The sequence below is a fragment of the Brachyistius frenatus genome, unplaced genomic scaffold, assembly GCF_029030835.1.
Source record: "Brachyistius frenatus isolate BFR_SWC_R1_liver_20210118 unplaced genomic scaffold, ASM2903083v1 Contig_70, whole genome shotgun sequence".
NCBI lineage: Eukaryota > Metazoa > Chordata > Actinopteri > Embiotocidae > Brachyistius > Brachyistius frenatus.
In genome coordinates, this window is record NW_027210669.1 from 788,883 (window position 1) to 816,509 (window position 27,627).

At 41.1% G+C, this 27,627-nt stretch overlaps 2 protein-coding genes across 2 annotated transcripts; both read right to left on the bottom strand.

Moving 5' to 3' along the window:
- Positions 1-504: 504 nt before the first annotated feature.
- Positions 505-17,664, bottom strand: kpna3 (karyopherin alpha 3 (importin alpha 4)). The gene is made up of 17 exons (XM_069707622.1): positions 17,426-17,664; positions 14,776-14,820; positions 11,819-11,908; positions 10,142-10,171; positions 9,998-10,050; positions 9,806-9,901; positions 8,427-8,512; positions 7,247-7,333; positions 6,995-7,164; positions 6,428-6,472; positions 6,151-6,282; positions 5,919-6,047; positions 5,218-5,322; positions 4,868-4,939; positions 4,382-4,544; positions 3,618-3,712; positions 505-3,532 (listed from the first exon to the last, which is right to left on the bottom strand). Exons 1-17 carry the CDS (start codon positions 17,492-17,494, stop codon positions 3,434-3,436), a joined length of 1,566 nt encoding a protein of 521 aa, XP_069563723.1. The 5' UTR covers positions 17,495-17,664; the 3' UTR covers positions 505-3,433.
- Positions 17,665-17,937: 273 nt separating this feature from the next.
- On the bottom strand, positions 17,938-26,536 carry spryd7b (SPRY domain containing 7b). The gene is given in 6 exon segments (XM_069707623.1): positions 17,938-19,087; positions 21,733-21,835; positions 24,388-24,554; positions 24,980-25,096; positions 26,415-26,484; positions 26,486-26,536. Coding segments are annotated over 6 exon segments (591 nt in total). The 5' UTR covers positions 26,522-26,536; the 3' UTR covers positions 17,938-18,989.
- Between the last annotated feature and the right edge of the window lie 1,091 nt (positions 26,537-27,627).

Below are 27,627 nucleotides of genomic sequence, written 5' to 3' on the forward strand. Positions count from 1 at the left end.
TGCGAGCCAGCGTGTTCACCGACGCACATACACGCTTCAGTTACTGCAAACGAACATTTTCAGAACACAATGAGCTTTCCTGAGTGTCCACTGTAGCCGGATTTTGAGCAGGGGAAATGCGCCGGCTGCCAGACACCAACCTGGAGTCACCGGTGCAGCAAATGAGTCTCCTGTATCTGGCTGGTCGGAGAACTTCCAGCATCATCACCTGCAGGAGGAGAAGAATGGAAATCCGTGAACAGCCTGCCGGATCCTTCATGTGAAGGGCGATCCAGAGAGAACTTCACATTGCTGTTTGATAAGACACGCTGGCTGAACAAACTTCTTACTCTTACAGAGGGAGTGAGGCAATTCTTCAAAAACATTAAAAAAAAAAAAAAAAACTGACCTCGGGGAGGGGGGGTTCCTCACAAACACTGCAAATCCATCCCTGCTAAAAGCTACTCACACTCATACAACTTGAATCAGCTACTGTGTGTGCGAATCACAACACTTGCAAGCACGAAGGATCCAACGGCTAAACAGCAAGTTTATTTTGGTTAGGATCAGAAACACAGATCATGTCCTGAGGGCGAGATGAGAGGAGATATCCAAAAATCCCCCCCGGCTGAAGTATGGCAATGATGGTTTGTGGTGTTCAGGGAGGGGAGCAATGAGTGGGAGAAATGGTGTGTTACAATGTTCAGTGAATCAGATCGGAGGGGAGCAGTTACTCTCAACAGCAGAGAGCAGCATTGACCAATCCCATGGCAAACTCCAACAACAGGGAGACGACACATCCTACTGTAGCACATCTCCCATTTAAAGATTCTCCAGTTGCTCAAAGAGTTTTTTTTTCTATTCAATAAAACTTAAGTTTTAGTTGAAATGAAAAACAAAAGGCACAATGATTTTCAACTCATTCTTGTCTTTAATATGCACAAGAGTTGAAAGCATCAATGAGCCACCTTAAAGAGAAGAATTCAATCTAAAATTTATAAAAAGATATAAACAATCAGAGGCCAAAACGCTGTCTGTTGCTTTTCTCCTATTATTTTATTTAAAACAACTTTTTATTAGCAAGTAAAAATCTTGCAACAAACATAAGCTTGTATCCAATTCGGATACAAGGCAACGAAATTGTAAATCTTTAAAGTGGCTCGGTCTAGTCTGCTAGTTCATGACTGTACACCCTCTCTATAGTTTTTGTTCAGTAATAAACAGCTAGTCCCAAAAAACAAGCCTGGGCTGCTCGTATCAACCCCACCCATTATTCAAAACCCCAGTGTGACCCTGCCCCCGCTCTGACCCCCCCCTCTAAAGTAGTTAGCAGCCAACCGGGAGCTCTTAAAAGTCTTCGAGACCAGGGCTGGGGGTCGGGAATAAGGTTTGACACCTTAAACCCGAAACCCGGCTCACCAACTGGGACACGGGACGGTACATTTCAAAACAGCCCCGTCACCACTACGAAGAGAGAGAGAAAAAAAACAGAAAAAAAACAGCCTGTTCCAATTTATCAGCATATCATCACAATACATATGCAAGTCAAAATAAAAACAATAAAGAAATATTGCTTCAAAAATAAAGGGAAAAAAAAACAAAAAACCTCCCCAGCCATCTTTGACAGTTATCGTCCATCCAATGACCGTCAGCTGCAGCAGCTTTGTACAGGCTTTACGTAAATATATTCATTAGACGGCAAGGAGAGATACACATCAAGGTTTTTTTTGTACAGTTAGTCAAATTGAGTGATGACATGTGACCTTTTCATTGAAAGTAGTTAAGAACTGTAAAGATCAGGACCTGTACTCCTCCTATAAGTCTAGTCTTCAGCGAGTATAGGTCCCTTTCTGCAGGCAGACATCGTTATGCCTCTCAGACGTGTGCATAAGACTGAAGAAAAGAAAACGTAAAAACAGACGTGAGGAAGCTCCACAGACTTAACCAGAAGAAACGTGAAACTAATATTTGTTTGAAGAGACAATTTAAAACAAAAAAAAAACAAAAAAAAATAACCTTAAGGTCAGATGAGCAATTCAGGACGATTTGTTTGTTTGTTTTTTAGTTAACCCCCCCTCCCCCCCTCTTCCGAGTTTCACATTACAGGGGAGTCCCGAGCAAACAGTTCGCTGGATTACAGGACATGACTGAGCTCACGCTGCAGAAATGGATGTCCTGTGGGGGGGATGAACGCTACAGCTGACATGTTCCTCTTCTCTTAAGTCTCTGCGCCTTCAAAAAGGTGCTTCCTCCCCGTGACAGGTATTCACAGCCCCTAAAACAAAAACGTTGTCGCTCTGCTGACTCAGGAGCAGGCAGTTAGCAGGTCTAGTATGTCTCGAAAAAGAAAAAAGAATTATGGCATTTTCTTCACATTTTTGATGATTTTTTTTTTTCTTTTTTAACATTTAAGTTTGATAATTCAACAGAGGTCACGTTAAAAAAAGTGACGTCATTGAGTCAGAATTCCCGTCAGTCAGTTCGCCACGGAGTCCTCTTTTTGCCTTGGAGCCCTTTCACCCCTCCACCTGCCCAAGGACTCTCTTGGGAGAGCAGTGGGGAGGGAGGGGGGGTCCGTGGTTAATCATGGTTTAGCTCTGGGATTAACTCTTTAAACTGGGTGAGAGAGAGAGAGAGAGAGAGAGAGAGAGAGAGAGAGAGAGAGAGAGAGAGAGAGAGAGAGAGAGAGGGGTATTGAGTGCGCCTGGCCGTCGGGGAATCCGTGTGACTTGAGTGTGTCGATGTGTGCACTTGTGTATGTGAGTGTGCGTGTGCGTGCGCATGGGTGAAGTAACACCAGAGGACAATCCAGGGGAGGGAAAGCACAAAAAGAAACCACAAAAAAACAGCAGTATTTCTTCCCCCTAAGTGATGTGATGGCTTCTAACAGAAGTATGCACACAAATTCTAAGTGTCAAAAAGTGTGTATATATGTGTGTGTGTGTGTGTGTGTGTGTGTGTGTGTGTGTGTGTGTGTGTGTGTGTGTGTGTGTGTGTGTGTGTGTGTGTGTGTGTGTGTGTGTGTGTTTTTGTCTGAAAATGTGCTTGCGTTTTTTTTGTCTTTGTTAAGACTTGACATTTGGCAATTAAATCTTGCCACGAAGGCTTTTCCTTCCTTCTGGTTTTATTTTTGGGTGATATTTAGAAGCACTGGCAGAGAGTACTGACAATCCTCCTGATGCATGGTTGCCAGATGGTGATGGTGCCTGTCGAATAACCAGGACTCCTGTGAAGGGTTGCAGTGTTCGGTGAAGGATGACCATTTAAAAAGAAAAATCACCCCGCAGTGCAGAGGTGGGGGTGGGCAAAACCCTTCAGTGGTGAAGTTTCCATGTTGAAGTGATGCTAAGTAAATCCTTCTGTACCAGGTTGCCAGATTGGAGGAGAGATGGATGAATGTCTGGGGTGATTACAGAGTACCCGTGCAACTGGTTGAACCAAACATCCCTGGCTTTTAGAAATTAAACTCCTTCGTTTGCATGTTGGAAGCGGGATCAAAGTTGAAGGTTCCTCCTTGAGTGGTTTCAGGGATCAAGCTCGGATCCTCATCGATCTAAAAAGAACAGATATTGTGAGTTCACAGAGTAGGTTGATGAGTGAAAAGGAGAGAAAAAAAAAATCACTAGTGGCGAACTTACATCATCTCCTGAAAAGTACTGATCAATAATCTCAAAGGCTAGTTTGTAGATGTCCTCATTCTCATGCTGCTGCAAATTTTCTATCTTCTCCAAACCTGAAAAAAAACAAAACACATCAGGACAAAGACAAACAACAGTTCCTCTGTTAGTAACACTGACAACATGAACAAGCTGTAGTAAATTACCAGAGCTGCAACAATTACTTCATTTATCATTTATAAACCGGAAATTAATCTGCAAGTATTTTTTCTTAAAAACCTAATTGTTTTGTCTTTTTTTCTTTCTTTTTTTAATGAAAAACTGTAAAAATTTTCTGCTTCCTGCTTGAATAATGTGAATATTTTCTGGTTCCTTTAGTCCCCCATGATAAAAATAAAAAAAAAACTAAATATGTTTAATAATTGTTGATTGGGACAAAACAAGAGATTTTTGAAACTTTTCACCATTTTAAAAACCAAACTGCTAATTGATGAATAAAGAAAATAATTGACAGATTAATCGTTAATAAAAATGACTATCATTTAAAACAAAGTATATTAACTTCCACAGTTGAATTATACAACCTGAAAAATGAAGAAGGCCCTCTAAACATGCCCTTCTATGCCATTTAAGAAATGGAAAATTCTAAACCAACAACCCTGCAACACCAAGCACTAATTTTCTGAATAAAACATTAAATTCATGAGAGGATTCACCAAAATAACTAGAGGACGTGGAAGCGTTAATGTAAAGGAACCAACAGCCTTAATCAGACGAACACAGACCTCCAGACTCCTCTATGATCTCAGCGATGGTGCTGGCTTCGTCTCCGGCCATGATGAGGATGTTCTTGAGGCCGTCCAGGACAACTTGCACCACCTGGGAGTCCTTCACCGACAGCAGGTTACAGAACGGAGGGATGACGTTCTGCTCCACCAAGAACTCCACCTACACAAACCCACACATACACACCACATCCATACTTGATTACAACGTAAGCGCACGGTTACAAATGTGGAACTGTCCTTCATAACTTAACAAATCAATGTTGCGTAGCATCACCCTTTAATGATGAGTTCTGCTTCTTTAAAAAAGTGTGAAATGGTGAGGTAGAAATTTAATATTGAAGTTATGGAATATTAGATGTCTGACATGCTAAATTAGAGGTTCTATTTTAAAATAAATTACTTAAAATATACACATCCTTCATGGCAGCAAACATATTTCAACACAAGCAATACATTTCTACATCCCTGGTCCCAATAGCTCACCTGGTCTTTCCTTCCACTGATGGTGAGGTTGCTGATGGCCCATGCTGCCTCCTTCTGAGTGCCAAAGTCACCCTGCAGAGAGCCAGGCTGTCACTAAGATGTACAACAACAGCAGACTGCCAGAGCACACAAAATCCAGGCAACGTTTACATTCAGTGTTCGTTTCATTTTTCAAGAGGCATTATCTGGCCACGAAACATAAAAAGTGCAACTGAATGCACGCAATTAATGCCAACATTATGCTTCTCCAAATGTAAGTCTGGTACCATCTGTGGAGGAAAAATGAATAGCGAGGAGCAGTAGAGAATATAAAGCTTCATGTTCCTCCTGCTCCTCCACCGTGCACAAACCTTAGCCAGTTGGTGAATGATCATAGGAATCAGCCCCGCATCGATCACAGCCTGGACCTGCTGCTGGTTCCCAGCTGTAATGTTGGACAGGAACCAGACTGCTTCCTGCAAAACAGGCCGACCACAAATGCTCAAAACCAGCACCACAGCTTCCCCACACACAAATAATCTCTGAAAACATGAGTCATTTCTGGATTTAGCACAAAAAAAACTCTGGTACAAGCGGCACTCTAGTCGTCGACACTTCATTTATCGATCTAGCTGAATCACTTTAATGTGGGTATTTCTTAAACAAAATTGTATCACTCAAGGCTGAGGTGAAATATGTGGTTGTACTTTGATTTAAATGAATCCACACTCACTACAAGGATGAAAACATCAAAGGAAAAGTTAACATCTTTGAATGGGGTTTGATTTTAGTGTACGATGTACAAGTAATCTGCACTGCAAACGGTTTGGTTAACATCTGCTCATTATTAAACATAGGTTAGTAGTTATTCAACTGTAAATTCAACTGTAATCGAATACGTAGTTTGATACAGGCAACAACAATCCAGCTGGTGTCATACTACCCATCCCGACATTGAACCGGATAGCTTTCATAAACGCCATGAAGTACGCTGCAGTTTGTGAGGCCTGCTTCCATGCAAAGCCACCAGACTTGCAGAACAAAAACAACATGGAGGCTGAGGTGGTGGTACCTTGTTGATCTTTTCTTTAGGGTGTGTGAGCAGGTTGGGGAAGTGCGAGAGGACGTCACAGTTGAGAACCACCTGCGTCTGCTCGTCCGTCCCCGTCACAATGTTCCCGACCGCCCTCAGAGCTGCCGTCTGCAGTTTATGGACAAAGGAGACGTCAAACAACTTGCAATTACTTTACTGTTTGAGTCGTGGTCTTCCTCACTGTGGACACAGAACAATGAATAAGTCTTACCTGAACTTTCACCTCCTGATGGCTCAGCAGAGGCACAAGAAAGGGAACGACTCCGGAGTCGATGACCATCTGGATCTGCTCGTTGCCGCCGTCCGTCAGATATGACAGAGCCCACACTGTGTCTACTAGGATCTAAACAGACACACACAAACTCATGAGAGTACATCCAACAATTAAGATTAATTTTGAACAATTTTAGCACAAACTAAGGAAACAATCTATAAGAATTTCTAATTAATTCATTTCAGGGGCGATCACATGTCAGTCTGATACTTACATTTATATCAGTGTGATATATTAGCACACAGAGGGCGGGCAAAATCTGCAGGGAAAGAAAAGTAGGTTGTGAGTGGGTTGGACGTACACAGAGGATTAGATGGATATGATGAAGGTATAACAGGGCAGACCAAAAAACGAGAAGGAAAAAAAAAAAAATCATGAAGAGGAATAGCTATCAAAACCAGACTTCAAATGTTGCAAAAATAATAAAAAATAATTTAAAAAAAAGAGCTTTGTAGTGAGAATTTCCCCGGAGTGATGAAGCTCACTTGGCGCGCTGAAAAAGCTCTTTGTGACTCAGCCTGCAGTGACACAGTCAACTGCAAAGAAACACATCCATCTGTCTGGCACATGAAAGTCTGCACGCACACACTCTCTCTCACACACACACACACACACACACACACACACACACACACACACACACACACACACACACACACACACACACACACACACACACACACACACACACACACACACACACACACACACACACACAGACAGACAGACAGACAGACAGACAGACAGACAGACAGACAGACAGACAGACCCACCCACCCACCTCTTGCACAGTCTCCATAGGCGGTGGGGGATCCTTGTTGCGGCAGAGGTTAACGATGACCCAGGTAACATTGCGGAGGAAGGTGATGGGGATTGATGGGTTGATGAAAGAAAGAAGGGGCTTGACCACACCCAGGGAGATGACGTAATCCCTGCACTGTGGACCATCACCTGGGCACGCAGGTGGGGGCAAAGGTCAGCACAACTCTGGATAGCTACTCCACACACACCTCTATCAGAGGGGGATACTTACCTATAATGTTTCCTAAAGCCCATACAGCCTGTTCACATACATTCTGGTGAGGAGAGTGTAGCAGTCGCAGGAACAAGGGCACCGCACCTGGACAAACATCAACCAGTCAAACACTGTCCCAAAAGTGACAGTTTGTGCAGCTCCAGCTGACTAAAACAAACATCCACGACTCCGTCACAGCTAATGACCATTATACACACACAGTTGGTGCTCCTTTGGCTCCTTTAGCTAAAAACCAACACTGTGCCGTTTGCACTTCTGTACGTTTGTGATGCCACAAACACACGCTCACGTGCTCCCTCGGCACAGCCTACTGTCTGACGTTTTAAGATGAAGAAAACACCGAGCAGTCACTCTGTCACGGACGTGGCAATGTACAAGACCAAAGACAACCTGTGATTGGCCTGGATGTGAATCCCTCAGAAAACAGGCCCGCCAATCAGAAGATCGGAAGATCTCCGATATCAATGTGCCTAAAGACACAGACACATAACAGCCTGTTCTTGGTGGAGCTTCAGAGAGAAGCTGGAAGAGGAGATATAAATCTAGAGAGATGTTTTGGGTACGTAAAAGCACAAAAATAAATATATTAAATAAAATACCAGAACTTGGACAAAATTAAGATTCAGGATCGAGATTAATTAAACCATAAGAAAACCTTATTAAACTCATTTTAGGTACAAATGTCTTTTCTTTTGCAACAAATCACCAAAATTAATGTTATAATGATTAGGAAATGAAATGTTCCAAATTTAAATATCAATGCTGAAGTTGAGCTCGGTCTCACGCTAAATCCTAAAATCAAAAGGTAGACCGCAGCTTTATTATCGTCATGGTGATGCTAGTAAGAATGAATTGTTCCATGTAGATTTGTTAAATATAAATCATACCTGGATTTTAAGCAAACAACTTTAAATTTAGGTTGTGCTTTAGATAAGCGACTTTCCTTAGTATTAAGTTGTACTTTATAACGGCCGGCTTATCGTATAAATACCGACCGTGGTGTCCGCTCATGTTCTTCTTGTTAGATAACACTCTTATTTTGAAATGAAGCCTTCATCCAAAAAAAAATAAATAAATAACTGGGTGAAAAAAAACATAAATATGCTTGCTTGGCAGATTGCAGACAGTATATAAACACAGACTGAAGCGAGGAAGACAGACTGTGGGGTCAACATACTGGATTTAACCACCGCCTGAGTCTGTGCCGACGTCCCAGAGGCGATGTTGGTCAGAGCCCAAGCTGCCTCAAACTGAAGAGACGGGCTGGAAGAAAACAAAAACAGTTACAGGCATGAAACGGGCGTTTTTAATGTTACACTGTAGACGGGACACATTGAATGATGAGAAATATCGGCGTGCACATTTACTAAATTTCCAGCTGCCAATACATGTTATCGAGGCGGCTTCTTGTGTTTAATCTTCGTACTTCTTACTCGTGTCTGTTCTTGGCCTCGCAGTAATAAATGGACTTTTTAGATCAATGTACCTCAAACCTGTTTAATCCGAAGCATGTTGCTACAGTTTCCCATAATGGTTTCTTTACAAAAAAAAAGATCAATAACTGACAGTTTCACGTGTGTGTGTGCGTGTGGCGGATAACATATCTGACGCCAGATACACGGTCTGGATATCCTGCTGTTGGAGCTGTGCTCAAAATGGGGGACTGTCACCAAATAATACTCGGAAATAATTTCATGCAACATAAAACATTAGAAATCACACACTCGCAAGTGGTCCTCACACCACCCACCAGCCAAATGCTCAGAAATTGTTTGCGAAGGGTTGCAAGTCTGTCTCCCTCACTACCAACCATCATCCCTACTGGTTAGTAAAGCTCTATCTTATTTATCCGTAATGTTAAACAAACAACAGGGTGTGGTGCTCGTTGTGACGTCACCGGCAGCTGAAGCTCTCCGTGGACTGAATAAGTTTACACATTTCATTTGGAGGATGTTTTGTTAGTTCTTCTTCATTTGAAGTGGTAACAGTATTCATGCTGTACATTTTCGTTGTGAAACCGCATGTCGAGCATCGCCGGCTTGGCCTTCTGCCAACGAAAGCTCTGCCAACATAGCAGACAAGTATTCCTCTTGAGGAATGCAACATTGGTTGTACTGCATGAACTCAAAAATAACAAAAATGTACAACGTAAGCTTTCATTTCACGTTAACGTGATTGCTGTCTGTTGTGTGTTGCCATGGCAAAACCTTTACAACTTCTCCCTCACAAGTTACAAGTCCACCCCGACTATTCACTCTTCCCACTCGGCGAACACAAGGTCCTGGGAATTGGGGAACTCTTGAGAGACAGGAATGTTGATATATTTAGCTTGGCCTGCACTGAGAGGACCAGCCAGCTGCCCTGCGTGTCTCCACACACTCTCACGTGTGGACACAGCGGGAAACAGTCTCATGTACACAAAGCCTCTGTTGCCGCAAAAGACCTGATCCAGCAGCGGCATCAGAGATCTATAAAAAAAAAAATCTTACCAAACAGACACTGAAATATTCCCGTAAAAAGACTGATAACACAAACTGATTTGGAAGCAGGACTTACTTGTCGTCTCTTTCCAGGCATTTGACTAAAATGGGCAGGATCCCAGACTTTATCAAGTCGTCGATCGGAGGGTTTCTGTCACTCGAGAGCAGTTTTCTGACAAAAAGAAAAAAGAAACAGAACATTTTTTTCAAGAACTTCGTACACAAAGACGGCTGCTGTCTGCATGTACGTCGCCTGTCAGTCACTCACCTGGCTGCCTGTACAGCGCTGAGCTGTATAACTGCATTATCACTGGTAGCGTTCTGCAGCGACAAAAAGCCACAGTGGATGTTAAGCACAGCATGTGAAAAACGCTCGGGCGTAATAGAAAGCTCAAATAATGTAAACGCTCACCTGTAAAATGGCATCAAGTGTAACATTTTGCTGCACAAAGAGAAATGGAGAAGAATATTTGCACCGTCAAAATCTGTCACGCAGAGTCCATCTTTAATATTAAATAAAAAGCCAGCTGCAGACAAACACTCCATACGTATAGAAAATTGTTTTACTTCTACTTGTATTTAGGATTGATAGTTCATATTTTGTATTTCATCCCCATCACATTTAAGGATGCAGCTATGCCTGTGACCACGGCTGTAATAAGCAGCAACAACAGCAGAAAAATCAGACAATGACGGATCTCAGAGGATTTCTGAAAGTGGGAATTTGAAAAACAGGAGCAGATGTGACATTGACCTGCGGATGTTTGAAATACTTTTGCAGCATAACAAACTAATAATCTATTCAAAAAAAATTATCTCTGTTGGAAAATGAATACACTTGTGCCTTTGGATTTACACACCTTTAAATCCTGTGATATTTATGTAAATCTAGAAGTCGAGCTGGAAAAGTCTATATGGAGACTTTTCCAGCTGCAGATTAGTCGAGATGATCGGTGGCTTTTTAGCTTTAAACTTGGAAACCGGAAGTTCCCCTCTTTACGATCCCTTTAACAACCCTCTCATCCTTTGAACTTTAGGTTCCATGTATAGTTTCTCCCCGAGTTTCATTTAAAGATGCCGGTGTTGCTTCCCACAGCTGCTGTTTGAGGTATGACGTCCACCCTCGTAGAGCTTCCTTTTAAGCATGCTCACTTCAGGGAACGACGGTGGCCACAGCATGATATTATTTCATTATATTCCCATGGCAACCAGTAAGTCAGTGGTGTTTTGAACATCATGGGATGTTTTATTGTCCCTAGATGAAAAATTGTATTCCAGAAGGAACTCTTCTTTTCATACCGGGGAAGGAAAAGGTCGGTCCTACAATCTCCTGTCCTAATATCATCCCAGAGCATCACCCCTTATTCAGGTCACAGTCACCAGCCACGCCGACCTCCATCCACCTGGACTATTCGGTCCAGCATGGCATTCATTGGGGATTAAAACGGCTTGAAAATTTGTTTTCATGCATTCTTGAGCTCACTGCTAACGTTTCTCTTCATGAGCTTTAGTTGCGTCTGGCTGAAAATGCAGCTTTATACACAACTGCCAGACTCTGGAGGGTCCTGCATCGAGACGCTCTTCAGACCCCAGAAACACCGGCACTTTCAAATAACCAACCAGCCTCGTCCATCTTTTCTATAGCTGCCAACTTAATACTAATAATTTGTGTGACAGAAACTTTTCCTAATAATTTTGTATCTGACCAAATTTGTGTGCTTTTAAATCACTCTAAACTTGTCCACAGTTTGAGGATATCTCGCCAGTTTTCACAAAATATCAGTGCTTTTAAGGTCTCTTGCAAGACATTACACATTTTAAAGCTAGCTATGAAACAACCTATTGAAGTAGAATTTCTTTCATTAATTAACTATTTAACAACCCAGTCTGAGATTTCTGGGGCCTATAAGAAATACAACAATTTGACTAAAATCCTTAATTATTTAAACACAGAGTTAATACAGTATATGTACATACAGAAACACACAGTGCCTTATCGATTTTAACCCTCCTGACCCGTTATCCAGATAGTTCAATCTCATTACATCTCTCCCAGTCCAGCACAAACCCACCACACACCCACACTTACTCCTTTGAAGTCTGAGTCGACATCAGAGTCCTCCAGACTCTCCTCCTGCGGGACGTTTCTCTTCTTCAGTAAATGTTCGTCTCGTTTGTTCTGACGAGCGGATAAAAGACAGAAGAGCAATGAGACGAGGAGATGAAAGTATTCATTAATGCATTCATGGATTCTTCCAAGCAGCAGTGAATCTAGGCCTATCTCAAAAAAAAAACAAAAAAAAAAGTCCTCTCTTTCCCAAACTTTTACTCTCTGGAGCGCAGCCTACATGTTAGAAATCCCGTTTCTAAGCGGTTAATCCACACAACGCTGCCTGCCTGCTAATCCGCAAAGCAAACACGCGGTGTTTTTGAAGGACACTAAACATTAACCCTTCAACGCACTCTGCAAACCCCATCCAGCACATATTCACTGAGCACCAATCTACAGGGCATGCGAGTCAGCGGTAGGAGGAGATTCCCTTGCCCTACATTCCTGTGCATCACGCCGATGTGCGTCACTGATGACTAATCAGCCGCCGGCGCACGGCCTCTTGTTGCTCTGATCCAGCTAAAAGGAATGTGCTAGACTTGAGACCACCTCAGCAGTGACGTTGTAACACCCCTGGCGGTGCCGGTGTTCTCCAGACATCTGCTGACAGCCGTGCTGCTTTACTTGTTTGTTTACTCTCAGACTACCTCTGAAAGCACAATACTACAGTGCAACTACATGTCGCTGTTTGACGCTTGGCTGCCTATTTCTGTATATAGTTGCATTTTTCATATTTGGTTTCCAGGCGTGTTTATTTTTTTTTCTACTCTGAAGTTCAGACGGCCCTATACAAAGCTACGCCTCTGCTTATCAACCGGTCTGTCATCTAAATATTCATTTTTATTTCTTATCGTGGTCATTTCCTGCCAAGCTCTGATGTCAGTGACACCTTCTTACAGAGACTACTTGGAAATGTAGGAAAGAAAACCTTTAAGATCCACAACTTCAGTTCGAGTCATCCCCGTGATCACACAGACGACTACAAACATTTCATTTGGCTGCTAAATCGGACCTTACCGAGCAGCTTCTCGAGGATCTGCTTTTAATAATTTGACTACTGTATCTACTATCTTAAGAATTTGTTTCCTAGCGAGTTTGCCCACACAGTTCAAACAACAACAACAAAAAATGCATTTGCATCGGCAAGAAATATCCAATCAGGCAGTGTTAGTGTCCACAAAGGCCGTCTCAAAGTGGGTGTCAGTGAAGCAGCTCTGAAGTGTCACATCACATGCTGAAGTCGAGAACCAATTTCTTCTGATTGGCGCTTTGAACTCAAAAAAAAAAACAACATTATAATATCAAAACTGACTTGTATCTTCTTCAAATATCCAAACATTGACAGAAAACGTCAGCGTCTTAAACATCCAATGAAAACCTGATCTAAAGGAGCACCACGTCACGTGTGCTGGTAATGTTCAGGCCGACCAGTGAAACCAGCTGACTTGCGTTCACTGATGAAGTTCGGTGCTGACGGCAGAGAGCAAAATCTGTCTGTTCAGATCAAACTGAATCAAATCTCTTTGGACAATGTCTCAGCATAAAGATGCAGCAGTGCAATCACTCAAAATGGCAAATGCTTAGAAATCTCATGAACTAACATTGATCTAATTAGTTTAATCTACTGAAAGCGAATATACCCTGCAACCAAGAGGACACCTGTCTTTTGTGATGTATAGAAGTAATAGACAGGCAACTAAAATACTGCCAATGGATATACTAATCAGTTAATGTAGGTTAAAACAACCAAATTAATGTTGGCATTTAAGTTGGCAGTGTCTTGTTAACGTTTTAGGCCAACAATCACTAAAAAAACAATAATGTTAAATTAAGAAACTGAGATTCCTTTTTCTTTTCAGTGCCATCACTTTTGTAGCAAATAGACAACTAACGTTTATCCGAGTCCAACTGTTGTTGCTGTGCAACGTCAATCGACAACTTACTGGGTTGAATGCATGCTGGGTAAAAAAAAGAAATAGCTTTGACTCCGCTGCATTGTACTAATTCTGTTTCAACAAATATCCAATTTTCTTGCAAAAATCCACAAACAGATTTACAAATGGCATCACAATTTTGTGTGTCCTTTTGTGTCCGTATATCTATGGGATGTTGGTGGAACTGCCTGACACAGACCTACAAGGTTTAGACCATTGTGTGGTGACTGTGGTCTAAAAATACAAGCATGTTTTGTAAGCTGTACTTACACAGAAAGTGCCCCCCCCCACTCCCCCTCAATCACATGTCTCATGTGTGTCTGATGGACCACAATCACTCCTACTTTGATCAGTCCAGCTTTCTACACCGACGATGTCACGGCGTGTATTTTACTCGCCGTATACATTCAGAAACACGTGCCAAAGCAGATCATAACGCTTCAAGTGTATTTTCCTACATCTTGTGACTCTAACTACAGCAATTAGATATCGGACTTTGAGTACTGCCACAACATTGGTGTCCTACAACTCAACACTTTGCCTGAAAGTACTCTGTAGACACAGACGGAGGTCCGGAGCTGCTCAGGCTCCGCCTCCTGTAGAGATACAGTGTTACTCCATTTGACCTACAATACAACAACATCGTTTCACTTTAAAACATGACTGTTGTCTTGGTATTGTGTTGCCATGGTATTGTGTCGTGTGTAAGGCGATGCCCGTGGATTTAATGTTAAACCCATGCCAGCCTCCTGGACAATGAAAACAGCTTAAACGATTGGATATGCTACTTCAAACGCTGCAATGTTTTAGCCGTCACATAGCAGCTAAAAACTTAGTAAATAAAATTCACATCACTTATAGACAGAAACACATCTAGATCCACTGGTGTGTGTGTGTGTGTGTGTGTGTGTGTGTGTGTGTGTGTGTGTGTGTGTGTGTGTGTGTGTGTGTGTGTGTGTGTGTGTGTGTGTGTGTGTTTACAGATGGTGCATCTTTTCTCACCTTTCTCAATTCAACTGTCACCTCATTTCGATGTCTTCGCATAGTCTGGAGGAAAAAAACAAAGAAAATTAGAAGAGAGAAAAAAAACATTTTTCAGAAATTTTATTATTTACTGCAGTGGGAAAAAAAACACAGCCTATTAAATTGATAAATACAGAAGTGATTAAATGTGATGAGCAAAAGATATCAAATTCTGTTTTTCATTAGATGATCATGACTCATCAATAAAAAATTATAACCATTTAAAATGACTAAACTGGAACAACGTGGGGCAAGAACATTTTTATTTTTTTGTATTTGGGCATTAATCTGTGACTGAAGCCCACAAACATCAACCAACAAGAACACAGCGAGAGAGACGGCTAATAACAGCTTAAAAAAAAAAAAAAAAAAAACACAGCACATACGAGGGAAAGCAGGTTAACTGATTGCTGTATTTGTGTGTCTGTTGGGTTTCCAGTTCATCCAGAACAGTTTGAGATGGTCCAAGATCTTGTGACTGTTGGAAGAGGTTCATGTTGCCTTCCTAAATAGCCTCTTATGTAATCTGGGGCAGTCATAACTCAGGGTGGCTGCGGAGCAGAGGTGTCTCCCAACCGCGGCAAAACAACAATAATGCCACTACACTGCCCAGGACAAAAATGTCCCTTTACAAAGAAGAAACCATCAAAACAGTCCAGCCCGAGTGACCAGAGAAATGACTGTAGCCCAGCACACCTCCGTTGATTTAATCTTGATAATTCGGGTGTCGGGTGAACCAAAACTACAAACTGCTCCTAAAATAAAATGGTACAATGAATGGAACTCATTCAGGTACCAGGAGATACTCTTCCATGGCAGGAAAGATGTGTCATTTTGGGATTACTCCCCCCCCCCCTATCCCCCCTCCATCCTACCCTCCCTGACCAAACTAAACTATAAACACATTCATGATATCCAGGGAAACAAAGAGGGAGATTATGGCCTGCAGCATGTGAGGCTTTTCTGCTTTGCAATTCAATGCTGTTCCTAATGGTGTCAGAAATAAAGAGCAATCTGTTATGTCTGACCTAAATAAATAAAACGCAAACTGGCATTTATTTATTTATTTTTTTTACCCGTGGAGTCTGAGTCATCCATTTACAAAAACCTCAAATTCATGCAGGGGCCCTTAAAGAGGACCCAGGTCAGAAATCCAGGAGGCCAGAAATAGCATCAGGAATGCACTTGGCAAAGTCTGTCTGTCATAGTAGCCACGTGCTCCTCAGACTGACTCCAGATTTCAAAACAACCACCTAAACGGGGGCACCGGTTTGTGTTTTTAAAGCAACCGGGAGGTTAAACTCCAATCAGGGACCCCGGTGGATTTTTTTTTTTTTTTTGAAAAGAGGGCCATTTCCAGACATACCTCTGTTTGAGGATTAATCTCGGGATTATCCGCAGATCAGAACAACACAGCACAAGCGTGTCTTTGTTGGTAAACCCCAACGGCCGGGGAAGAGATGCTTTCCGACAAGACGCCCAAACATCATTCAGGCAAAAGTCTGCAAGATTTCTGTTGCGTCATTTCCCACATTTTGGTCCCCAACACTGTGAACTTTGCCTAATCTTCTGACCACAGCCATTTACCAAACGGTTTGGTCATCATGTCAATGAGCATCGCAGTCACACATATTATATATATATATATATATATCATTAGACTGAATGATGCTGCAGTACCCGGCGTTTTTACATATTTGCCACTAGAAGATCTGATTATCCTTAACATGCATCTTATCATGGCACTGGATAATTAAGAAAACAACAACAACAACAACAACACAAACAACGTCTAAGTCTATGAAGGAACATTAGGATGACATTACTACGTTGTACAAAGTTATAATTAAGAGTCCTGTGCTTCTTCACAGTGATGGGAGCCCCAAAACAAAACAAAAAAACATTAAAAAAAAAAAATCGTGGGCTTGTTTAGTTTGTTTGTTTTGTTTACAACAACATGAAGATGATAAAACTAAAGGTCATCATCATCATCATCATCATCAGCTAGCAGTTAGCACGCTAACAAGGCGGGGCGATATATTTTAGTTAGTTTAAATGTTTCGAGGCTCACCTGCGTTTGTTGTTGTTGTTGTTTTTTACTAATAACGACAACCGCACGTGACGTTAACGGTCAGCAGGATGTATAAACATTTCAAATATGAAGATTTTAAAGACGCCGGTGGGCAGGCGAGGCCCCGGAGGAGGGAGGGAGGGAGGAAGGAGGAGGAGGGCCCCGTCCAAGAAGCTAAATTAGCCGGCAGTGACAGCTACACCGACCTGCCCTTAAAATGCTCTTAATCCCAGTCCGACTAAGAAGAATCTCACCGTCCACAAACATTACCGACTAAAATATCAGTAAATCCGGAGGTGTTAACCGGATAACTCCCAAAGCCGGCACTTTACGTTAGCTTTTTTTTTAATTTTTTTAATAGCTACATAGCTTAGCTTTGGTCGGTAAGCAGCTGCAGCCGCGGCCGGGCTCCTCCTCCGACGAGGCCCGCAAACACTGACGGCTTTTTTTTTTTTCTTCCTACATTAAAATTAAAACAAAAAAACAAACCAAAAAACAAAAACCCGTAATCCCACTCGTGTTATCTACTATTTCCGCGTGTGTCTGTTTTCGGCTCACCTCAACATCGCGCCCCTTGTTCTTAAAGCTCTTGATGCGGTGGTTTTCCAAGCCGGCGTTTTCTGCCATGGCTGTGCTATAGGGGGGTGGAGGAGGAGGAGGAGGAGGAGGGGAAGGAGGAGAGGAGGGAGGGTGGTGGTGGTGGTGGTGGCGGTGTGTTCACGGCTCTCGGGATCTCCTGTGCGGCGGCGGCGGCGGCGGCGTCGTCCTCGGCGGCGGCGGCTGCTGCTGCTGACTCCGCGGACAGGAGGAGGAAGGAGGAGGAGAAAGGAGGCGGGCGGAGGACGTAAAAAAAAAAAAAAACGCAGAGCGAAGAGGAGGAGTTAACTAACGTCCCCCTGGTTGTCCACTTTCCAAAACCTCGACGCAGTAATAATCGCAAATTCACTTTGTGCACAAAAAACATCCAAATCTCAACGCTGTTGAAAAAAATAAAATAATAATAACCACGTGACCTGAACACGTAACACGACTCTCTCTACCAAAAAAATAAAAAAAATAATGCGTTTGCCTCCAGACACACAAAAGTTTAATGAATCAACGATATTTGGATTTGTACAATAACATCATCAGTGCAAACAAAGACAAGCGTTTGAAATATTTGACTGTCACACTTTCAGCAGCGGTTACGCATTGCCAATACAACACAACAGATTGACTTTTATGGTTTGTTTTTTTTGTTTTTTTTGTATTTTTATTTAACATATATCTCTAATCAGAGACAACCAGCACCTGCAGCTCTGGTAATATTCTGATAATTAGAATGAATACGCTGCAAGATTTCAGGATGACGAAAGCGGGGGCTGATCAGAGAAGTGATTTGGGAATCAATCTTAATATTTGACAGCGAAGTGTGGCTTTGTCAAACATTTTCCAGCAACATATCCTCAGGGAAAATTAACCTCAAACACTAGGCTGCACCGATTTATCCGTGTTCATATTTTCAACCACCTCTGTATCAATTCAAGTCAATATCCCCACTGCTGTTGGCTGACATTGGCAGTACTGACAGCTGACCCATCTTCAGTCCACAAACTCTTGCTGGTCAAAATATACATGTTTGTTTTGTTTTTGTTTTTTAAACCAAAAAGAAATATCACTTTAATCTGGAACGCAAATAAATACAAATAAATATAAGGTGTATGCTGAGATGGAAGTTATGGCATTTAGGAGGCTATTTCAAAGTTTAAAGGAATGTCAATAAAACATGGCTTCTGATCCTGAAAAACGGGGAACATTTTACATCGGTTGTTTGGTATCTGTAAACACTCTGTGGACGTGAGCAGCAACTGAAAGTTGTTCAGTTAATACAGTTTGATTACATCTGACACAAGGTTAGGATTGATGATCAGAAATCTTCTTCTTCTTCTTCTTCTTCTTCGAGGAGACACAGCAGAGAGAAGAGAGAGAGACAGAGTAATCAGGAGGAAAAACAAAACAAGACGCGTTCAAGCCACACGCAATGATAAGAGCCGATCAAGGTCAAACTGTAGTGTGACAGAGGTCGCTGTGAGATATAGAGGAGGGCGACAACATAAAGAGAGGCCGAGGCTGAGGTGCTCCTTCAGAAGATTTGCTGCTCGAAGAGGATCTTCTCAAATCCTTGCGGAGGTGTGTGGTAGAAGTCACTAAACTGGCAGTCTAAGATGGCGCTGTCATCCACTGGAAGAGCAGAAAGGAACAGACACAAAGAACACGTTCAGACATTATGTGAGCCTCTTACATCCTCATTTAGATTTGTATCGTCCTTTAAGGACCCTGAATAACGATTTGTATCATTAAATATGAACTATGACTAAAACAAAAACAAAACAACAACAAAAAAATCAACACTAAAAAGTGTCATTCAGAAGAAAAAAAAACTTTACTTTGTCTTCATTATGAGATGAGCTCTCGAAACCTCATCAGGACACACGGACACCTCTCATAACCGCTGTTAGCAGCACAAGTTGAATGAAATGTGGAACGACTGTCCTAACACCGGCAGAAAATTGTGCGTTTATAACGGATCAGCACAAAAGCTCACTGAGGAAGCAGAATTTCAGGTCACAAGCTTTCCCCGGTTTTGACATCGCGTTCGTTTGTTTCACCGTCGTCAATGTAATCACACGGGAGTGTTTCTCTGAAGACACTGTGACACAACAGATTTGCGTGTAACTGGTGTAACTAATTAATAATTAACGATGATTAAAATACCACGCAGCTGCTTTGGTGTCAGGCTGGCTCATTGTGACAGTCAGAGCCGTGTTGTTAAGTACAACCTATGAATTTACAACTACGGTTGGCGCTAGATTGGATCAGCTGGAGGGATGCACGCTCTGCGCTGTTCTCCTGTGATTGATTGCTTCACTGTCAGGTAACTGGTCATGACAACCAATCACAGGCAGAGCGTTCCTCCCGCTGATCCAATCTAGCAACCGCCACACCAAATGACCGTTTTCACACAAGTGTAGTCGAAGGTTCGAACTTCCCGTGTGTCTAATTGCAGCTATACTATTACTTCAAATTGATCATGCTCGGCAACATCTGGCGTCTCCAGTGACATGGTGTATATATACGGCGCATTATATTAGAGCCCAAATGATATATCCGACAGCTGATTTTGGCACATCATGGATAAACCAGTATCGGCATATATGTTGGCCGATTCGCACCGATGTGAAAACTTTTTTTCTTTTTACAGAATGTAATCCAGAAAATGATGTTTGGGGGGAAATTAGAAATAGTTGTCTTGTTGTGCTTTTTTTTTTCCTTTTTTTTTTTTTTTTGATAGTTATTTATAATTATTGAATTGTTCATTGTTTCATTGCACTGATGTTAGTTTGGACAATAAACTGTAAAAATATCCTACTTCCATTACATCTCCGTGTCACAAGTGTCAAAAGTGTTTGATAACCACCAGGAATATCAGCTGATATATTAATATTGGAATTTTTTTTCTCCCAAATATTGGTATTGGCATTGGTCCAAAAAACAACGTGGTATCAGTCAGGCTCTATAATTTACTGTATATACACCCTCATATTATTATGTTGTGTCTCACTTCTGTAACATAAAGCAAATTTTCCAAGTTTTTTATGGTTTTCCTGCCATCGGTCATTCTTCAGAAATGAGTCAGGTGATATACCTTGAAAAAGCAATAAATCTTATTCACAGCAAAACTTTGGAGCTATTGATGCAGCAAAAAGCGCAGGTGAAACAAATTTAGTTAATTATTAATAAACGGGGCACTTTCATACAATGCCCCATTTTACCACGGCAGACTGTCAGTATGCACAAGACCAGGAACCAGCTCATTTAATAATAACTGTACTTACAGCACTTTTCAAAACAGGTTAAAAAAAAAAAAAAAGAGCTCTAAACAGACGTATTTGAAATGTGGTCATTTCTAATGTCAATGTCTAATCAATTATACCTGTGCTTTACAAACATATATGGTGAAAACTTTAGTTTTTGGGGTTGAGTAACACATTTTTTATTTAGTAATAGAGGTAGTCGAGTTAATGTAGTTTTAGCTTTTTGTGTGTATTTTAAAACAGATTATATATTACATATATATTTGCTTTATTAATGCAAATTTGCTTATTTAGGTTTGTTTGTTTTTGAATGTATTTTAACAAAAATTGGCGACGTGTATGTTGAATGTTGGTGTGTCCAATGTTACTCTTTGATCACATGGATATATTTTCAACCTCAGAAAATCTAGCAGTGCTTTAAAATCAGTAAGTTTTCACTAAAACAGTTTCGGTAGCTGAGAAATTCATTAGCTAGTCACTATTTTTCTTCATTGTTGGTACTGTAGGACATGAATAGAAACAGTTGCCATGAGAGGCCAACACCCTGCAAGTTTTCTTTTCAACATAAAATCGCCAGTAGATTTCACTGACAAGCTCAAGTTCAAATGAAGAGAAGCCGGTCTATAAAACCAGAAGAAAACCTGCATGTCTTGATCCTCGGTGGCAAAACGGCCCCGTCCTGCTAAAGTTTATGTTTTGATTAGTTCACATGACTCACTGTTGGAATTTTGGAATGTGTTTGCGGTGAAATATTCAAATAAAAACTATTTTAAGTACAAGAGCCCAACCTGAGCACAGTTATGTAAAGCTGTACAAATACAGCCCTCTAGTGGAATACAACTGTAACTGCCATAATGGCATTTGTTTAAAAAAAAAAAAAAAAAACCTGTTCTATACTCTATAACTTTCACATACATTTGTTTCACTCATTAGTAAATTAGGCAAATATTATCTACAGATTATCAACCCCCGACACACTCCCCAGTATAAGGAACCAATGAGTAAACTTACCATAAACGACAGGGTAAACAGTTCCTCGGATCCCTGAGGCAGGACAATGCATGTTCTTTCCATTCAGATATAAATTCAGCTCCACGTGATCATATGTGATGCCCTGAGGGACACAAATACACAAGTAAACACACTGTGAAACGCGTACAAACATGGTTGAGTTATTAAAAAGAAACCTCGTCACAGTTTGCATCTGTAACATTTTTCAAGACAGAAATTGAAAATGTTTACTATTTAGCAGGAAACGTTTGGGCAAGATTCTAGTCCAATAATAGAGAAACAAAACAAAGGTACATGTAGGCTTCCATCTAGGATTGTTTGCTTTCTTTTTCCAGAAGATTCACTTTCCCCTACTGCATCGTGACGGCTTGAGCTTTGATTATCACTGCATAATCATGGTCAACGACACTTTGATTCGAGCTGAAAATGTGTCTGACACAAAATGGGACACAAAAACAGGACAAAACATTCTCTGGTGGATCAAAAATGTTTCTATTCGTTCTGGATATCGAGGTTTTTGTAATTAGTTATCTGCACATGAGCATGTAGGTTTAAGTACTGTAGATGCACGAATGAACAGGAAATCAGTCGAACTTTGTCCTTCTTGTTGGCAAGTGGCCCGAATCAGTCAATAAAGGCCGAAGTCTGGAAAATAATTCGTACTTTGTTCTCCTGAATACTGTTGGAGGAAGAAGTGATGAAGTGAAGACACGACACATGTGGCTTTTGCGCACGGCTACATGACCCTGCAGGCTATTAGTCATGAACTCTGGTCGACTTCAATTTATTTATGGCGCAACATCCACTAAAGAGTCTCCGCACAATAATACTATTATTTAGAAAAAGGTTCGACTGAACAGAACAACAGATCGAAGTATGTTTAAGAACAAACACACACAGTCTCACAGGTGAAAATAATCTTGTCACATCTCACTCATTGACAGTAAGTGTTAACTATTGTAACTGCAACTATTAAGGATACCAGATAATATTAGCAGATAGGCGGTATCTGCCGGTGAACGCTTTGAAGTTATGAATCTGCATTGATAATTATACCTAAATGCTCAATGCTTAATTAAATCAGAGCAGCCAGTACAGGGGCCCACGGGTCAAGTTTGGCCTTCGCTTTCTTTGTTTTCACACGTGCTGTAAAATCCTAATCATAATGACTACGAACCGTAAATTTTGTGCAACTAAAAGTACATAAAATAAGTTTTACGGCAACATACAGCACGGTGCTGTTAAGCTCCCCTATTAAATTACATCGGCCTCCATCTTATCTACGAAGAATGATGTTATTCTCTCTCCTGCTAACGCTCATGTGCTGCTCACGTGTTATACGCCACTGAGTTTGAGCTACTATTGAAGATGAGAGATTGAAACAGTTGCACACTGACAAGAGAACACTTTGGAAAAAATTGGCAAGATGACAATGATCTGCAGTGATAATACAATTACTTTTACGCAGATTAAAGAGTAGAGCTTTAAGCCGTAAATCAGAGCGTCATCCAGGCTTTTTAAAGAGGCCTCAATCTGAAGAAAATGTTTCATAAAAATAAATATGGCATTTTTTTTTACAAACTGAGTTGAACTAGTTTTCCTATTTTAAATGCGTACATGTTGAAAAGCATTTCCTTTCATGTTTGCATCTGTCAATGAGTCATCACAATAAGAGTCGGCTAGATAATGTGTTAATTCCACTGCAGGAATGACTTCTGTTCAATGAGGTGGAAAAATATATTAGTATATTATTTATATATATATATATTAGTATAGGCAATCTGCCAAAAGAGTGGGGAAAATATTGGCAAAAAAAAAAAACAATATTAGTAATAGAAAGATTTGTCATGTTAAATCAGGTACAATGTGTTAAATGTTACGTTAGCCAGATGACGAGACGCGTGCTGACCACAGTGACAGAGAGTGCTGCGTTTTGCGCTACGACCGCCTGCACACCGGCTCCACTCCCACAATGCATTTGATCTGCCCCCCCCTCCCGAGCTACTGCTCATTAAAATCATATTCAGAAAATTATTTCTGAGTCATGAGCAATAGCCTTGTAAACAATTCCAATGAATGCAGTTTCAAAATAACATGAAACCAGTGATGATTTACAATCTGATGCCAAAGAGGAATTTGGGAAACTCTGATAAAAAACAGAAGCCAATTCAGCCCACATTAGATCACGCATTGGACTGTGACTTTCACTGTCAGGAAAATTAAAAGTCAATTTCTGCTGTGGGTCTCGTGATATGATAATAATATCATAGAAATATTAATAAACAAAGGTCTCAAAACCATGAATGCAGCTCCGTTGCTCTGCAAGAAAACTATGTCAGACAACATCTTTTATATATATAATATATATATATACTTTCTTGATTGTTGTTGTTCTGAATTTGTACCCTCATGGTTGAAATGCACTTATTGTAAGTCGCTTTGGATAAAAGCATCAGCTAAATGAAATGAAATGTAATGTAACATCTTTATCTTTAAAATAGCAACTAACTGTTAATCACATCGCTTTATTCTCTCCGGTTTCCACTTATTTAAACAGAAAAACATATTTCATTTTCTGCCAAACAGACCAAATCCTTCAAACATGAGCTCATCAAACTCAAAGATAGGATAACTTTCAACAGTCTTTGCACTTACCACAATATCCCCCTCCTGAGGAAGGCTGTTCGCAGGGAGACGACTCTTCTCTTCATTGTTGTGGTAGACGGAGCCGTCGTGCCTCAGGACCAGGCTGTTTGTGTCTCTGCCCATAGGCACTTGGTTAAGATTGACCTTCTGCGTGGCCACACCGAGGCCCCACACACCTAAACACAGAATAATATACTTTACAGTACAATCACATCACATTAAACTCACTAACACCCAAGGAGTTCAAGCTGCTCTCTCAGCCACGAAAACTAACTTGCATTTAGATTTATGACATGTCAGCTGTAGTGATAAATTGGTGAGATTCGCATTGACAACATAATGCAACACAGTAAAACCAGTCTGAGACCAGCGTGGAGCTTCTTAGATGTAGATGCTACTTTGTGCTTTCAAATACTGTCCTTTTAAGTGAGCAGAATCAGTGAGCATGCAGTCACAAGACAGGGTTACAACTAAAAACCGTAATGTGTGTCACAGTCAATAACTCCCACGAAGAATGCACCAGAAAATTTCCATCTGGCAGGGCACTAAGGCAGGAGAGAGACATGGAAACATGGTGGGGAAAAAAAAGTTGAGTGCTTACCAGTGGACTGGATCTTAAACTCAAAATAACTTTTGTTCTGGTGCAAAGGAGCGTTGGCCAGACAGCCTCCGGTGCCACATATCCTCCGGCCGCTCTTTACAATGACAACATCTGTGCCTGCAAAACAGAGGCAGGAATATACTTCACAGAACAATCACTTCACATGAAACTCACTAATGACTATTTAAGCTGCTGACTGTCAGGTTGTTGTTTTTTTCCCCCATTTATTAAGGAATGGTTTAGTCTATTAAATGCCTACTACAGTTTCTAGAGAACGACATGCCTAGTAAATTATTTAAATAAATGTATACATTTTCTAATTTGTTGATAAAATTTCTGTTAGTTGGTTCACTACAAATTATTTGAGCATCACACCAAACTGCTGTTGGCCACATGATTTGTCTACATGTGCAGATGTTCCTGCTGGTAAAAAAAAAAAAAAAAAAAAAAATCAGGTCAGTTCTTCAAGAGGAGTTTATTAAATTAAATTAATAAATACAATTGATGTAAATCACATCCGTCCACCCTGAAACACGTTTTGCTTATTGTTGCTTCGCTCGGGTGTTTTAAGGTCGCAGCGGACAACGAAGCCGACATACACTGAGATTTTTCAGTGAAGCGGGATGGTGTCCAACAATTCTTGAAAAATATTTCTACGTTCACAGTTGCAGGATTTATCAATGAGGGAGATTATTGCGTGGAAAATACACGTCAAAACTTTGCCTTCACCACAGTGGAAAGTAATAAATACATTTACTCAAGTACTTTACTTCAGTACAACTTTAAGGTACGTGTACTTGAGTATTTCCATCCTTAAGTAAAGGATCTCAATACTTCTTCCACCTCCGTTTATATGACGTGCCTGGAGAAGATCTTTAAAGTATACAGAGGGGGAAGACAAATTCTGACAGCATCCCTGGTGCACATTAAGACAACGTCCCGAGTTTTGATTGGCTTTAGTTTTTTTTTTTTTAAGTATCAACACTGCAGGACAGATGCTTTTCGTTAATCTGCATTTTTTTTTTTTTTTTTTTGCCACCAAAAAAAGGAAATGCATCTATAACAAATATTGGGAAACTACTTATAATCGGGTGAAACCAGTAAGAGGATTCTTGGAGGAAAAAAAAACAACAACATGTTTTTGTTGTTGCCAGAGTTACGTCTCAAATTGGTCGGAGAACCTCACGAGTCCCATTTACTGTGAAACCTCAGCTGCCTTTCACGCTTTACCGGATTTACCGAGTGTGAAAGGTCATCAAATTGCATTCAGATAAATATATTTGTTTAGTTCTTCACAAACCAAGTAGCCGGTTGAAACACCACCGGAAGCTCGTAGCTTGGTGAGCTAAACGGAAGTAGCAAATCGAGCTGGACGTTGTAAGACGCGAACTGTTTTTTTGTTTTTTTTGTAAGAATTAAAGACAAACTTAATTACCCATGTGATGAGTGTCTAACTGAACAGTGGGCATTTCTTTCAGAGGAATATGCCCCGATCCGCCTTCCCCCGCAGCAGCCTAGACAACACGTAAACATCGCAGCCATTCTTGCCTCCTTCTGATCTTAACCAAACATCCGGAAACAAACTCTGCCCGTCAAAACCAAAGAGCGCTCGGCGTCACGACGTCAAGAGGCGCCTCTGACGCAACAGCGACACCCCGCGGTAGAGGTCGGAACAACGTAAGCCCCCCGCTTACTGTATCCAATCACAGTGGCTAAGATAGGCAGTTGCTCCTGATGGCATGGAAACATGTTGGCTACCATAACTTTAACAAAAGTCAAACTTATAGCATGTCGTCAGAAATAGCACATATATCATATTTCTTTAATGTCGTCCAAAATGTGATAAAAAGTCAGACTATAGCATGTCACCCAAAGTATGACATCATATTTTGAACGACATGCTATAGTCTGACTTTTTTATCATATTATAGACGACATACTATAGTATGACTTCCGTTCAAATAGTTCAACACAATAGTGCAGTTGTCAGTGTTGTCGTCTCAGTCTAAAGGTCCTTGGTTCGATCCCCTCCTGGGACTTTCTATGTGGGATTTGCATGTTCCTGCATAGGTAATAATGTAAAAGTAAAACATGTCGTATAAATCGCATGTGGTTCAAAATATGATAAAAACTTACCAAAAAAAAAAGTTCTATGAAATTATGAACAACATAAAATAAGGTGAGTAGACTCTTACCTTTTGTCATCTGTTCAGCCTTCTCTTTGCTGCATGTGTGTCAACAAGTTTATCGTATTCATCCAGGATCAAGCCCCACTGTGAGGTTTCTAATGCACTGAAGAAGAGGCACATTGGACCACAGTCAGCTGCTGCCCGGTACCAGAACCACTCTATGTTTTTATATAGAAACACGCTACACGTAATGAAAACGGTTTCTTTTCTTCTTCACGGAGCACTCTCTCACGTACGAGCTAATTCTTTTTCTGACGTAATCGCTGCAGGGACGTCGTCCATCTTCTCCGTGTCTCCGGTGAAGGCCGAGGGCCCGGAGGAGAACAGCGCCCCCGACAGGGAGGTTCCCAGAGTGCGCCTCTCCCCCACCATGCTTTATACATTTTCACTTGTAGTTTTTGTTTTCTGTATTTTGCATTGCACAGGCTGTTACATAACAAATCTTCTTGAATGAAAAGA

What these genes read in the sequence shown, in the direction of transcription:
- kpna3 (XM_069707622.1), bottom strand. Translation starts at nt 17,494, where the DNA reads ATGGCAGAAAACGCCGGCTTGGAAAACCACCGCATCAAGAGCTTTAAG. An exon ending in AGCGCTGTACAGGCAGCCAG is followed by an intron (nt 9,902 to 9,997) that starts GTGAGTGACTGA and finishes TCTTTTTGTCAG; the next exon opens with AAAACTGCTCTCGAGTGACA. An exon ending in GATCATAGAGGAGTCTGGAG is followed by an intron (nt 3,713 to 4,381) that starts GTCTGTGTTCGT and finishes GTTTTTTTTCAG; the next exon opens with GTTTGGAGAAGATAGAAAAT.